Source organism: Typopeltis vanoorti, chromosome 15 (assembly GCF_054136105.1).
Source record: "Typopeltis vanoorti isolate ZY-2024b chromosome 15, IOZ_Tvanoo_1.0, whole genome shotgun sequence".
In the NCBI taxonomy this organism is placed as follows: domain Eukaryota; kingdom Metazoa; phylum Arthropoda; class Arachnida; order Uropygi; family Thelyphonidae; genus Typopeltis; species Typopeltis vanoorti.
In genome coordinates this window covers 120,704,669-120,721,186 of record NC_143563.1, presented here as the reverse complement: position 1 = coordinate 120,721,186, position 16,518 = coordinate 120,704,669, and the positions used below count along the sequence as shown (strand labels likewise).

At 35.6% G+C, this 16,518-nt stretch overlaps 1 protein-coding gene across 5 annotated transcripts in view; it reads left to right on the top strand.

Moving 5' to 3' along the window:
- LOC150099108 (protein disulfide-isomerase A5) overlaps positions 1-16,518 on the top strand; it is a 953,872-nt gene that overhangs the window by 484,415 nt on the left and 452,939 nt on the right. For all 5 annotated transcript variants that reach the window (XR_016549469.1, XM_090404751.1, XM_090404750.1 and 2 more), the window contains exon 12: positions 567-634. Coding sequence is in view for 4 of the 5 variants with exons in the window: in XM_090404751.1 (XP_090260877.1) it covers positions 567-634 (68 nt within the window). In the remaining variant the exon portion in view is untranslated. The remainder of the gene's footprint in view (positions 1-566; positions 635-16,518) is intronic.

The following is a 16,518-nucleotide window of genomic DNA, read 5'->3' as shown; positions in this document are numbered from 1 at the left end:
CTTCAAATAAATCAACCATTAATGCCTTCCCTTATTTTTAACCCCCTTTCCCACAAATGCCAACATCCAGTAACAAGATCACATCGTACCAGCCTGCCCTCTCTCTCTCACACACACACACATCATCATCTGATGTGTTATCCCACAAAACAATGTCTTAATTTACTAGAATAACATCCCATCCTTCCCAGGATTTTTCTGGCACTTTTCCTTTTAACTCTTCCCCACCCCTCTCTCATCCACTCAAATGTTCATCCTCTTTGCTTTCTCTTTTCCCTCAGCAATAACAAAAATCAAGATTTACAACCAATATATATTAGGTGGGTAGGTAGAGTTTCTTTATGCAAGCTATTCATCAAAACAGTGTTCAAACAGATTTAGAATGTCTAATCCGATTCAGGGTCTAAAAAAATAATAATAATAATAATAACTAACTATAATGTTCTATTGTGAAATTCTAATTATTAGCGCAAAGTTATATATCTCAGTATTTTACTACATATTCTAGTTATGAGTTATCTTTAGGTGAAGTTAAGGCTCTGGCATAAAATTGGTTCTGTATTTAGGGTGTGGACATTGTAAGAAAATGAAGCCTGAATATGTGGATGCAGCTGCCAAGTTGAAACAACAAAATGTAACTATCATTTTAAAGTTATAGTGTTCTTTTAGGGTTGTCCATAAATTATTTCTGTTATTGGAATATACAAAACAGTAAGCATTATCATTACAAAGTAATAGAAATAATCATCTGATTTTTCTTGCACAGTGATATACACTGCTTGAGAAGAAGTCAACTGACACCCCCATGGACAAGGTGCGTCATGCCATGTAACAAACACATGTTTTTAGCTGATATAAATTGGAGGAATATTATGCTCCCAAGTCAGTGCAACCCTGTCTGTGTGAAATGGATGTGAGAAGGGAAATAATGGAGTTTGAAAGAAGCATTATGATAATACCATGTTGCATGCCTAGCTGTATGACAAATTGATGAAAAATTTTGGCCATCACAGGTTAACGATCAGTGATACCATACTGATATGGAAGTTCTGAAAGTCAACTGTAAGCACTACCACAGTGGACGACCCACCACATTCATTGAACATGACCGTAGGGGTTCTTGATGGATAATATGTAAAACTGCCATTCATCTGCCAACATATTGAATGCACCATTCTAGGCATCGACTGGAACATGAATCTGCACAAAAACATTAAGAACCAAGGCTCACAAATATGGGTTTCAGTGGTATGACTACAATAAGCAAGCCTCGCATTACCTGAACCAGCATGCAGTGTTGTCTTTAGTGTTGCACAGAGTGTGAACATTGGGGCGTGGAAGCTTTGAAAGTGCATTATGGAGTGGTGAATTACACTACCCCTTTACCAAACAGATGTGTGGGTGTGGTGGATGCCTGGTGAGTGTTTTTTTTACTAGACTAGTGATGTGATACTATTGTCCTGTTTTTCATGGTTTGGCCTCAGACCTCTATTTGTGGTGCCACAAACACTGAACGCTAATGGATATCTGAATGTTCTGGGCAGTGCACTTCTTCCTACTTTATGGTGTTTCTTCAGAACTGACCATTGTCTCTTTTAGCAAGACAGTGCACTGTGTCACAAGGCTGCTACTGTAACAGTGTGGTTTGTGGACATGAATATGAGCACACTTGACTGGCCTCCACAGAACCCTGATCTCAACTCTATAGAACATCTGTGGGATGAACTGGAGCATTTGAGGTCAAGGGACATCTGTTTCACAACAGTCCAGGACCAAATTACATGCCTACAGGAAGAATGGTGCAATATTCCTATTGATCACCACGGTATGCTTTTTTGGAAAGTATGTTCTTTAGGATTTCTGCAATCATTGCAGTCAAAGGAGGTCTACTTGTTATTAAGTTGGGTGCCATGGCTGTTTGTTTCTCACACTATGGATATCAGGAATTTGATGATAATGATTGTGGTGGTGTTCGTTGACTTATTTCCAAGCAGTGTACTCTCATATCCATTAATCAAATGGATATGCGAATTTTGTTGAAATGTAAGCATGAATTACTGAGCCAAGTTTTGTTGAAAAACTTGACTTATTAATCCATGTTTGGCTCACTCATTGACTGCACCAAAATATTAATTATAATCTCTCTCTCTCTTTCAGAAATGTTTATGAAGAGTTCTTTTAGAAAGTCAATTTTTCCCTTTTTATTGAACAGGTTCTTATATCCAGAATTATATATATGAAAAAGTTTTCATGCATTTTAATGAATCAGGCCAAGATATCTTTCATAGCATTTTATTTTCAGAGAGAGAGAGAGAGAGAGAGAGTGTGTGTGTGTGTGTGTGTGTGTGTGTGTGTGTGTGTGTGTGTGTGTGTGTGTGTGTGTGTGTGTGTGTGTGTGTGTGTGTGTTTATTGCCAAAGACATCCAGGTAAGCAGAGACTCATCGAGAGAGAGGCCCATATTAACCAAACTAGCTGTCATACATATTCTTCAATCCGTTTACACTACCCATACTTGCCTTCAGAGGTGGTAAGTATAGGTAGTATCCATTTTAATCACACCACTCTATTGAGCAAAAAAAAAAAAAAATCTAGCCTTCAGTGCTTAACTGACTGCATTCATTCTCAACTTCCATTAATGTCCTCTCCCATACTCCATAAAATTAAAAATTCTATCTGCTAGTATACTATATTGCCATTTCAGAAGTTTATAAGTTTCTATCACATTACTCCTCTTTCTCCTTTGGTAGTGTCTGCAGTCCGTAAATTCTCAGTGTGTGTCCTCATAATTCACATTTCACAGTCATGATATTCATCTATTACTGCATCACTGTCTGCACTACCATTGTATCTGCTTCAACTCAGAAAGCAGGAGACCAGATCTGATGAGGTTATATCAAAGAGGCAAACTTTTGCCTTGTAAAGAGGTAAAATTACATCCTTATATGTCATTATTCATTTCAGCATTGCTATTATCCTCTGAGAAGTATTTGCAGTCTTGGCTATATTGCCCTTGATTGTCAACTTCCCATCTACTAAAACTCCAAGATCCCTAGCATGATCAATTTCTTATAATTTATATGATTTCTGATCTCTTTCTGGTAAAAGGATATGGTGTGGGGAGCATTGTATATTGAGAATCTGGAATGATTGGTGGGATTTACCATTGTCAGTTATGCATGCATTGGAGGCAAAGGGTAAAGCCAGGAGATTGGCTTTTTCTGTCAATGAAGATGCAGTAGAGCCATCTGGGTATGATGATAGGTGAGAATAGTGTTATGCAAAATTTATGACCAATTGCTTTGGCAAGAGACCAAAAGGCTCAGCTGCCATTTTATCAGGCTGCAATTTCCTGCTTTTTGCTCTTTCAAACTTTGTTTTGGAAACATTGATAGTATTCGTGCAGCTATTTCAGGCTTGAGTATGAGCACTAAAGGAGGATGGAGTTCTTGATGTGAGCACAAGTTGTGGTATGCTTGAATTTTTTATTTGTACAGCCTTGGCACATCTTTTGGAGAAGGTTTAGTTAGGGGATGACAGTTCAGAGTAGTGTGGGGAAAGCATGTTTCTGTGCCAGTAAAGATTACTTTGGTGATACGTTCAGTGCACATGTTTTGGTTGTAAGGCTGGAAACAATAGTCCAACCATGGGAATGTGACATATAAGTTATGGAGGCTGTCTCTCTTGGCACTGTTATAATGCCAAACTACTCTTGTATGGGAGTGACTGTTTAACACGTTCATTGCCAAGCTGAAAATTGGAATTTCGTGTGGTGGCCAAATTTTTTTTACCTGATAGCGATGTCCATGCAATAACGCGTGATTGGCCGACAGGTGAGAACTCGCACCACGTGATATCGCGTGATTGGCAATGAACGTGTTAAGAATTGTCACATGGAAGAGGAGATGAGCAATAAATTGAAGTTGGAATTACCTATGGAGCCCCCTACATTTACTCAGTATTTGGAAGGGCCATTGGTGAGGAAGAGATCCAGGTTGTTTGGGAGTGGTTCGGGTAATCTGGTTATCATGTGAACAATTTGTGTAAGGTCATTGATGATGGCAATTGTTTTGGCATCTCTGCCTGATAGATCTGTACAAATGGATGAGGAAAGTCAGTTGGTGTTGTTGACATTAATGTGTCCTAGGAGGATGATTTCACTGTTAGGGAAGTGGGACTGGAGGAAATCAGTTTTTAAGGAGAGGAAATTAAAGAGCTTAGAGTGGTTGATAGGAGTGATAGAGACAGCAGATGAATTTGACTGAGTGGGATCGGGGAATTTTCAGCCAAAGAAGGTCAAAGTTGGGTGATCTGTGGGGCATATATTTGACCACAAAGGTCTTACACGTTTCATATTCATTGCCTGCATCCTGGTCTCCATGGTGGTACTAGTGGTGTCACTTTTGCACTAACTTAGCTTGTTTGTAGTCGATGACCTAACTGTTGTCTCCATTTTGGCATTTTTCTTCAAACTATTTTTGAAGTTGACATCCTTGTTCTGTCTCTTGGCAAAAGTTAGGTCAGGGCAAACACATATACATGCTTGGGGACAAGTATCCTTAAACTTGTTAATAATTGCAATTATTAGTTTAGATGGTCTTGTCGGTGTGTCTCAAGTCACTTTCATGAGACGTGGAAATCTCATTCCAGTCTTCTTTTATTTATGGATAAGAAACGATGGCACCTGATGTTTCTAGAATCAAAGTTGCATTCTCCTGTTAATTTGCTTATGTCTTCTTTTAGGGATTTGCTACTTTCTGTCAGAAAGTAGCAAATCAAAATAACAGCATTGAATTTCTTGCTTTCAGACTCGATCAAGTCGTGTACCATTCACGCAATTAGGTCGTGGAGCCCATTGGCGGCAAGGCTTCACTTGCGCTCCAGCCCTCATTGTCAAGTAGTTCGAGTTTAGCTTCTATCATTTGAATTTTGAAAGAGAAAGTTATTTTTATATCTGTTTGAGGTTTTTTACTCATTTACCTAAGTTCAGAATCTGTTTTATAGAAGAAGGGCTTGAAGTCAGTGAATAGTTTGTGCGTCGATTCATCTATTTTTGTGCAGGAAGCATCCATTGGCAACAGAAATTGCACAAAAATACCCCCATTTTTTTTTATCAGTGACATCGATTTTACAATTGCGGCACTTTATATTCTCACTGGTTTGTGGGTGATTGGCGGCGCTGTGCTGGCAAGACATGATGTACTCACTCATCTGTCATTGGCCTTTGTTGTACTTAGGCACAGTTGTACTTACACGTGTCTGATTTTTAATTGTTTTTGTTTATTGATTAATTTGAGTGAAAGACACTTAATAATGATAAAATGTAGGAGCACAAGTGTAGAGTGACTCCATGGAGATGAGATGTTAATAATGATTACAAAGTAAGACAACTAAATTGGCAATGCTATAGCCAATGAAGTATTAACTGAGGCTCGGCTATTGCTGTTACTCTCCTGCCATGATCAGAGTCTTAATAGCTCAATAACATCTTATCCCTACACTGTCCTCTACAGATAATGGGGAAGATGAAAAGTATTCTTGTTTAAGCGCCTCCGTAGCGCAATTGGAAGAACAACGGTACATTGCGCCCTTCGATTGAAATAAATAGGCCTAAGTTCGATTCTCGTTGCGACGAGAGGAATCTTTATCTGGACGATTTTCAATTTAAGGTGAGTTAGTCGATCTCATATGGAGGTAGCAGGGTTTTTCATCCTGCATACAGACAAATCGCCCCTTCAGAACACACGCAATTTACAGACATAGAATACCAGTTGTGGTGAGGTGGGCGGTAGATGGTGTTGATGGAGATGATTCGTAGTAGAGGTTCGGTGTATCAGTTGAGACAGTTGTAGGTGTCCTTCCATGATGAGTCTTTTGACTCCTTGGAGGTGTCAGGAATAATAATAATAATAAAATGATTTAAGTATAAAAAATTTATACCAACAGAGGATTAATAACTATTTAGAAACAATACAGTAAAATGAAGACATCGAGAAAGAATGGAATAATATAAAAGAATTATTATATCAGCAGCATATGAACATCTAGAGATACAGAAAAATATATCATAAAAATAAAAAAGTATCTATATATGAGACAATGAAATGAAAACAATAACTGAAAATAAAAAAAAAGCCGGTCTTTAAAAAATGTTAAGTAGCAAAACGTTTCTCTAGTATATTTGCATAAATCTTACAAGGAACACTCAGTAAAGAAATATCTTTGCAATTCTCACATTCAATTTTATTTCCCTTTTTTGTATATGGGTGCTATAAGTGTTCTACTCCTATCATCTTGAATTTGTCCCTTTCTCCAGGCCTACTGAAGTATGCAGTGCAGCTACTACAAGACTTCTATAACTCCATACTTGAGCATTTTTGGTCGAATAGCATCTTCTCCCACTGCCTTTCCACATTTCATGCTTTTGATGCTTTTTTCTACTTCAGGTATGGATATATATTTCTGATTGCATGCCTGTTGAGTGTATTTTACCACTATGCTGTCACTGCTTGTTTCATTTAGCAATTTTTTGAAGTAATTACTTAATTACTCCATACATGAAGGACATCTTTTCCTCTAGTTTTCATGTCACCTTTGTTATCTCTAATTCCTTTTACAGCATCTTTCTTCCATTTCTGAGCTTCTTCAACAATGTCCAGAATATCTTGCTACATTCTTGATATTTATTTTCTATGTTCTTACCAAAGTCCTCCCATGACTTTTGTTTAGCTAGTTTTACCCCGTGTTTAGCTTTCTTACATTTGTCTCTGTATTCTCTAAGAGCACAAGCTCACTTATTTGCCAGGAACTTTTAATATGCTTACTTCTTTACCTTCACTGCCTCTTTACTTCCTGTGTCTTCCACCTGGGGCCACTCGTGGTAAAGGTGGTATAAGTTCTGATCATTTGTCTTAGTATCCAATACGGCTCCCACTGAGGAAACCTCAGAAAAGGTCGAAACTGTTCTCGGTATCCTTTCCTTACCATAATGTATGGCATCATACATACCCATAAGGATATGTGCTTTGCATTATGGGATACTAAGAAAAGTGATCACAACTTAAACCACCTTTACCACGAGTTGCCCCAGTCCTGAAAATACTTTCAAGCCATTTGTTTACTTACACTTGGATTAAGGATTAATCCAAACATATAATTGGTAGCATAGCGAAGTGAAAAAACTTCCATCAACTATCTCTAATCCAGAGAATTTTAATAATAAGGTGTTGACACCTTTTGGCAACTCATATATGGTGATATGACTTCTGCATTACTTCCACCTTAGTATCACCACCTCTGAATCTGGCTCCCACTGACAAGACCTCAATAAAAGTTGAAACTGGTCTGTGTTGTAACCCTTTCCATAATGCATAGTATTATACATACCCATAAGGATATGTGCTTTGCATTATTGGATACTAAGGCAAGTGATCAGAACTTATACCAACTTTACAACAAGTTGCCCCATTCCTGAAAATACTTCAGGTGCAAACTTTGTTTGCTTACACTTGGATAAAGGATTAAACCAAACATATAATTGATAGCATAGCCAAGTGAAAAAAACTTCATCAACTGTCTACCATTTAATTCTGGTTTCTCTATCCTTGCAGATAACCTCACCAGATCGCTCTCTCTCTCTGGCTGAATCAATCAATGTTTTCTTCAGGGCTTGCCACCAAATCTCCAAGATTTGGTTCCTGTTCTCAAACTCTTTCATTTTTTTCTTTCAGGTTCCTCTTTTCAATATAAAATTCAATTTTATCCTGCTCAAGACTAAATCCGGATCACTTCCAATTTCAAATCTTCTGTGCACTCTAGTGTCCTAGAGTGTTCAGAGGAAAAACATCCCTGTTGACAATAACATAGTCAATGAGACTTTTCTTATTAGTTGCCTCTTCTCTCCATGTGAATTTGTGCACCTTTTTATGTTGGAACTTTGTGTTATTAACAGTGAATCCATGTGCTATGGAGAAATCCAACAGGTATTTGCCATTATTATTAGCTTTGCTCTTTTCTCCAACTTTCAATTTTTTGATTACTTTCAATATAACATTATTTGCATGTGAAATTAAAGCAACAATTGCAGTTCGATAAATCTCATATTTTCCTGGATTTGAATTTTGTTTGAGATTGGAATAAATATTGATGTTCTCTAGTCTTTAGGCTAGTATATTTTCTTCTGCATATGTTGACATTTTTCAGTTAATATATTCATTACATATTTTTCTTTATGTAGTTTCCATCCACAAATAGTTATTAGGAAAGCTATTGTACATTTGTACCATTGTTGGACTAAGTTTTTTTTTTTTTTAATCATATTTATTTATTGGCTGAATGGTTAGCATATCCAATCTCCAGCCAAAAGGCTGCAGATTCGAATCCCGCCATGGGCATGGATGTTTGTGATTTGGTGATTTGATGGATGAGTAGTGGAGACAGGGAGTTGTAGAGTAGGTGCCCTTCTTCGATGAATCTTTGGACCCCCTGGAGGAGTCATGTAATAATAATAATAATAATAATTTTCATCGTTTAGAAACCCCACTCTAGAGATGAATTGAACTTTTTCAAGTCACTTCAGGGCTCCAATATGCGGGCTGCTGGTCTCACACCAGGCAATAAAATCCATCTCCAACCTAAAGACAATCAGAAATATCAGTGCCCATAGTGGGATTCGAACCTGCAACCTGTTGGTTGAAGAGTGGGCACGCTAACCACATGGCCAACCAGGCCAGCAGTTTCATCCCCAGTTCCTTTCAACAGTTCAGATGATTTTCTTTTTGAGCTGTTCCACTGTTAATAATGCCACCTCCCCGTGTTCATTATCATAGATTCCTTAATGAATTCTCCTCTTTCAAATTCTCCTTTAATGCATTTTCTTTCTTATACGGTTCCTCTAGATAATCTTTCCATCTTTTTTTTAAATTTTATTTTTTCACTTCTTCATTCATCAGACTTTCTAACTTTTTTCCAGCTTCTAGTTTAATTGTTTCATTTATGTGATTGTAATCAAATTGATGCATTCATTTTTTTTCTTCTTAGTCCGTAATTTCAGTTTATTCTTGTCAACCAATCCATGATTAATTCTACAGTCTATCTACCCAGGATGGGTCTTTTTTGTACCTTTTGGTATTTGCAGTATAATCAATATTGATTTCTGTATTCACTCTTAGGTGAATTAAGTTCATGTGTAGGGTCTTCTTTTATGTTGTTGAATGTGCTTCATTTTTTTCCTCCCACTTTCACATTCTAATCTACCAATATTAGTAGAAAAACAGTGATTTTTATACATACATTATTTGTTAAAATCCAAACAAAATTCTTCTACATCCTCTTCACTTGCATTTGTAGTGGGTGCATGCGGTATGAGTATGACATTCACAGTAGTACTCATACCGCACTATCCTACACTGGATTTTATACTCAACATATTGTTCATATCCCTCTCTAGCTATGAATGCCAATTAATTTTTTCTAAAAATTCCATCATTGACTTTGAGATTATAAACATTACATTTTGCAATGCTGAATTAAAATCTATATCATCGGCCCATCATTTTCTGACTTACAGCTTAGATACACAGTCTATATTTAAGCTGGAAATCAGGAGTTGGAATTGATGAATCACATTATGAAAGTGGCATTAAACCTGATATCAAAATCAAAGATGCTAATTTCAGTACTTTACTTTATGAAGATAATGGTATACTTCTAAATAAAATCATAAGTTTTCAGAATTCTTTAACTAAATGGAATAACAGCTGTAACAAAATTGCCATGAAAATCAGTAATGAAAATAGGCAGTAAAATAAAACTTTAATTGCATTCTGAATTCAGAACCTATAGATCAAGTAAAACATTTCAGCTAAATATTTAGGCCCAATTTTTAGTTTTCATCTGAGAGCTTCAGTTGATCAGAACTGCACTACAGATATGAGTGTTCTGAGAAAATTGGGATAGTGAACAAATGTCATAAATAGCAGAATCATATAAAAAATAATGATATTTGATGATGAAAGAAGAAATTAGGAAAAACTTGACATTTTTAGCATTGAGCAATATGTAAGCAGAGTACATTTCAGGTGATATAGTTATGTAAACAGGTTTGGTGAGGAAAGATTACCAAAGCAGTTGTCTTCTTATGTCAAAATGGCATAAGACTACTGATAAGACAATAAAAAACAGGGTTTTGAATATTTTCTCCAGTGAACAAGTACTTAAAGATGAATTAAAAGTTATCAGCAATACCTTCCTGAAAAATGGCTCCAGCCAAAATACTATCAACAAGACCTCAGTTAAAAACAAAAATAAACTTGATTAAAATAAAATTGTAACTATTCCATATATTAAAGGGATATCAGATAAAATAAACAGAATATTACAGAAACATGACCTTAATGCCACCTTTAAACCTCCTGCAAAATTAAAGAACTTACTCAACTCATCCTAGGATCCACTTCCTCTGCTTGACCACTCTGGAGTATTCCGTATACATCGTACCTGTAATTTTCCCTATATAGGAGAAACAAAATACACAATTCCTATATAAAAAAAAAAAAAAAAATCATCAAATTCAATAACTATGGTAAAATCTGGCCTTTTTGATCATGCCCTGCATACACTACATAGAAGTGGTTGGAAAGGCACCTGTTGTTTATCACACACCAAAACTTGGTATGAACATAAAGTTAAGCAGGCCTATGAAATTCTAATCAACCACCCTAATCTTAATAATAATGATGGTCTAAAAATCTCAAGAATATGGAAAGTACATATTCTACCCCACATGACCTTTCCATCTAAGAGTTAATTATAAATAGGACTGTATGAAATCCATCATCTTAACTCTAATATAACATCGCTCATGCTAAATGAAGACGTCACTTTTGCTGTAATAAAACTATCTATATGAAATTGTCCTCTGATGATTTTATAAATAGAATATAGCTTTGATGTAGTTATTTTTATTTTTTTCACTAAAGGTCAGGCCAGTAGCATAACCATTGATCAAATCATTGTCCCTTTGGCATACTGTTTGAAATTTAATATAGCTTGTCTGTATATTTATATGTATACTCCAGATGATGACCTTAATATGAAGGTTGAAATGTCGGGACATTGAAGTAATTATTTCTAACATGTTTATAGTCTCCATAATTTTACTAAAATGAATGCTGATCACCATGTAACACTAAAGGAAAGGATGAATAATCTACAGAGGATGAGATGGACACTGGCTATCCATGCATACCAAAAACTCTTCTTCACACTTCCAAGTTCACACTTGGATAAAGGATTAAACTAAATTTATTATAGTCTAACCAAGTGAAAAATAAACTTTCAACATCTTTCTCTAAATCCAGAGTAATTTAATAAAAGGTGGCACACCATTTGGCAACTCCTATAGGTAGAGATGACCTTGCTAATGCATGGTATCTCCACTTAGGCCTGTCTCCCACTGAAGAGACCTCAATAAAGGTCGAAACTAGTCTGGGTAGTGGCCCTTCCCTTAATGCATAACATTATACATATCCGCAAGGAGAGGTGTTTTGCATTATGGGAGATAGTGAGACAGGAGTGATGTTAGTTTGCTCCACCTTTGCAATGAGTTGCCTGGTGTTGTACTACCTTACCCCCAGTCCTGAAGATACTTTCAGGCACTAAATTTGTTTGCTCACACTTTTATAAATGATTAAACTAAATTTATTATAGTATAATCAAGTGAAAAATAAACTTTCAATTTCTTAAAAACTATTTCTTTGATGGTTACATAAGATAAGAATCTCCTAAACTTTTGGGAGAGAGAGAGAGAGACAATCATTTTGATTCAAATTTGGCTGATGTAAAAGGGCTTTGCATCTTTCTTTGAAAAGGCATTCATATTTAAACTTGCATCTGTGGAGAAGACAGGCTTTATCCCACTGGATATTGTGTTTAGTGTCAATACTATATTGTGCCAGACCAGACTTTTGAGGTTTCATGTATTCAATATAATACTGATGTTTGTTCATTCTTTTTTCCAAAGAGTGGCCTGTTTGTCCAAATTATGTTAAATTACATTCACACTATATCTGGTAAATGGCAGCTAATGATAGAGGTGCCAGTTTGTCTTTTGTAGATGGCAACGAGTGAGAAATTTTGTTGACAGGAAAATATGTGGGAATGGGATGATACATCTTCAAAATTCTGTGAATAGGTTCTGAGATGCCTGAAATATTAGGGATGGAGCCCTGAGGCATTGGAACATTGAAGTCAGTTATATTCTGGATTTGAATAGGGATGTAACCATTAAATTCTGCTAACTTTTTTATAGTGAAAAGTTTTGTTGTAAGCTTGAGGGAGAGGAGCTCACTTTATGTGCTGTATTAATTAAAGACTTGATAACACCAATTTTTTGAGAGGTGTGATGAGCAGACTTTTGATGAATGCATCTGCCAGTAAAAGTATAATAGGTTTTCGATTGACACTGGTTGATAAAGTACCAGAGGATGGATGGGTAAGTAGTAGGTACAAGAATGGTAAACTACCATCCATTTCTTTTTCCATAGTGAACTGAATCATAGGTGAAGGCTATTGATCTGTTGTAGGAATGTAGTAAGTTCCTGTTCAGCATGCGGCCAAATAGCAAAGTCATCATCACCATAACGAAACCATAGAGAGGGTTCAGGATGAATGATGAGAGCAAGGTGTCTTCCAGATGGTTCAAAAAATAGTTTGCCAAAGGTGGAGACAGAGGGCCACCCATGGCAGTACCTTCAACTTGTTTGTAGATCTTGTTTTTCCAGCTGAAATATCCTGAATGTATAACAAATTAAAAAAATCTTTGCAATACCCGGGAGGGGGGGTAATCATCATATGGTAAGTTGACAGTGTCAGCTAATGGAATATTGGTAATTTAAATTGTTAATCCACTGACTGTTCTGTACTTTGTATTCCGAATATTCCTTTTAACTGTTTTGTTCTACACTGATGATATTATGTTAATTTCAGTATGAAATATTTGTATGTTTATTTCATTTAAGTCAATTACCGTGGTTAACGTGTTAAGTTAATTTTTAAATTATGCCATGGGTATCTTTAAAGATGAGACTTATTATCCTTCACAGGGAAGATTTCACTAAACAAACAGACCAGTTATAAAAATTATCTGTTTTACAAGTTAAGCTTCCTGCATGGATTTCCTTTCTCAAAAGATGCCTTGATACAAAAGTTATTCATATGTTTGCTAGATTTAGAGAAACGATTGGGTCCCCTAGAGCTCATGCAGTTTATATTTGACCAAGTTTTTCCTTGATGCAGAACCAACTTCAGGCGACTAAAAAAGATTTGGCATTCAATATTCATTCTATTTTGTATCTTGAAAGAAGATGTTATAAATGTTTTCTTACTTGCCTTTCTGTGTGCCGTCTGCTCCATTGTAATATCTCCTAGATATTGTGACGTCCTTTACTTCCCCTTTCTTATAAAGTTACATGCACCTGAAATTATTTTTTTTAAATAACGAAACGTGTGGTGCGTTCATAATTAGAAGAAACACACGTATAAACCACAGTGAAAATTATTTAATTGTAAATATTTCATCCTAAGTATCTTAGGATATCATCAGTACAGTATTTAAACAAAATTAGGAATAACATACAGTTAGGGCGCATGATTACAATAGAATCTCATGAAAACATGCATAATGTGCTAAAGAAGTACAAAAAAAAAAAACGTTAGTTATTTAACACAATTTTGTATGATAATTTCCCATACTTTAGGAATAGTAAGAACGTCGTTGCGGTTTAGGTTTGGTCTGTGTAGTAGGGCTTCAGAACTTTCTTTGTATAAACGTTCATGTTTATATAAAGATCTATGTAAAAGTTTAGCCTTTTCCCAATGGATCCTGTGGTTTGGATTTTCAATTCCGTGTTGAGAGAGGCCAGATTTCTGCGGTTTAAGAAGACGAATGTGGTCTTGATGTTCCGAGATGCGTTTCTGAACAGACCTACCTGTCTGTCCAAAGTAAGATAATTTGCATGAGCATGGAATCTCATAAACACCAGGTAACATCAAGGGTGAGAATTTGTCCTGAGGAGAAGGTAATAAGTTGTAAATTTGGTTGATAGGTTTGTAAGTAGTGGCAAAATTGTATTTCTTCATAATTTTAGAAAGACGTTCTGAGATACCTTTAACGTAAGGTATGGAAATCCTATGCATTTCTTCCTGTCTGGTTTGATGCATGCAGAAGTGACTGATGATTTTTTGAGTTGTTTTGGGATTATATCCATTTAGGATGGCTGTATTTTTGATAACTTCTAATTCCTGGTTTAAAGATTCTTCAGAGGAGCAGAATTTCACAGCAACATGGAAGGTTGCTGGATGCCGAGGACAAGCTTCCTCAGCCCTCACGGCCTTCCGACCGGAACAAGAGAGTGTTTAAAGTGTTTTAAGCGCAATGCTCTTTATATTTCATCCGTGAGCACCCTCTCTCTCTCTCTCTCTCTCTCTCTCTCTCTCTCTCTGCTTTCGTCACCTACTTAGGTATCTCTGATTCGTCGGGTATTGATGATGTCACATTCTTTTCTCCATGCTTCTCTTGACGAAACTGTTACAGTTGAGGTTACCGGATGGCTATACGGTTTTTTCCTACTGTGTCGCTGTGGACTCTTACGTAGTGATTTGACCGTCCGTTGATTGATTGACATATGATGCTGATTTCCTTAATATAATTTTCCCACACTGGGCATGATTTTAGAATACAATTTGGACTATTTTATAGCAATCTTATTAATTAAATTGATATACCCTCTTTAATTACAATTCATTTATTATTCTTTATCCCTGCTCTTGAGAGTATAACCATGTTTTTATCAGTAAGTCAATTTCTTCTCATGTTGGGTCCGAAATAAATGGCTGACTGATAGTGGGCCGGTTATTTCTGACAACACAACAAAGAATTTCAGCTGTCCTGGATGACGAATACTGGATATCGTTCTTCATGTTTCTAAACAATCTTTAGTCCATTCTTATGAAAAACATTCCTGCAAATTTATGCAAAATTATGAATCTTTATAGCATAAACAAAAGAAAAAAATTACCTCTGACAACACTCCTACGAATAAATGGATTGTTAATATTTCTGGATGCCTTTTATCTGATGCTGAAACTAGTGCATTAGCTAAAGGCCTTGATTTTGCCTTAGTACCTAAATGCATCCCTTGTCTCGATTTTTTGAATGACATTGCATGCAATCTGTCTGGACTTTCTAGTGAAGATGCTAACAAACTATGATTTGAAGTTGCTGCCTCACTTTTTAAAAGCAAATTACTGCCATGTAATTTATCGACTAAATTTGACTAAATTTCCCCGCCTATATGACTACTCTGATCGAAACCATTTATGGAGACTAGAGCATGATGCAGTGGGGGTAATTTTTTTTTGATGGTAATCAATACAATCCTCTTTTCCTCTATATAGGAACACATAATTGTGTTCTTTACCATCTTACAGCAAGAACTAAAACATATTAAATGGGACATCATAGGTTTAAGTAAAGTTCGCAGGGAAGATGAACATTTAATAAAACTAAAAAATTGAGACTACTTATACTATTATGGAAAAACTAAACGACAATACAGAGTTGGATTTCTAATTAAGAAAACAATTGCACACCTTATAGATGAATTTAATTATACAGATGAAAATAATAGAAATCTCACATAAATCCAAACTTAAAATCAGGATCATCCAAATATATGCTCCCACCTCATCCCACACTGATGAAGAGAGAACCATTTTATGACTCACTGCAGCACACTCTAGACAAAAAATAATAAAAAAAAAAATAGCAATCAAAACTTTACTATAGTAATGGGTGATTTTAATGCCGAAGTAGGTCATCCCATTCACCAAATAGACACAATAGGACCATACATATATGGTTCAAGCAGCAACTCAGGAATGGCTCTAACAGAATTCTCTATCAGTAACAAGCTTTACATTATGAATACATTTTTTAAGAAAGCCCTAAAAAAAGAAAATGGACATGGAGAAATAAAAAATGAAATAGATTATATACTGTGTAACAATAAAGAAATAGTTCAAGATACATCAGTACTAAATCAAGCAAAAACAGGAAGTGACCAGACTGGTGAGATCCAAAATTAAAATAAACCCAAAATTGGAAAGAATAAAATAGCTAAACAACAAAAAAAAATCGAAAGTTTTGACTTATAATCGAAAACAAGAAGGACTACAAAGAAAAACTGAATCAAAAACTAGACTTAATAAATATATTTGAAAAAGAAGACATTAATAAAATAAGCAGAAACCTAACAGAAGTAATAATCTCAGCAGCCATTGAATTCAGAAGCAACAAACAACAAAAAAAGACCATAAACTTTCAGGGGAAACCTTACAACTACTAAAAAAAGAGATGAAATATGAAACAAGACAAAAACTTAATTTCTAAAATAGAATATTCAGAACTATAATGAAATAATATCTTATAACACTAAAAAGAAATAAAAGAAACAATTGAA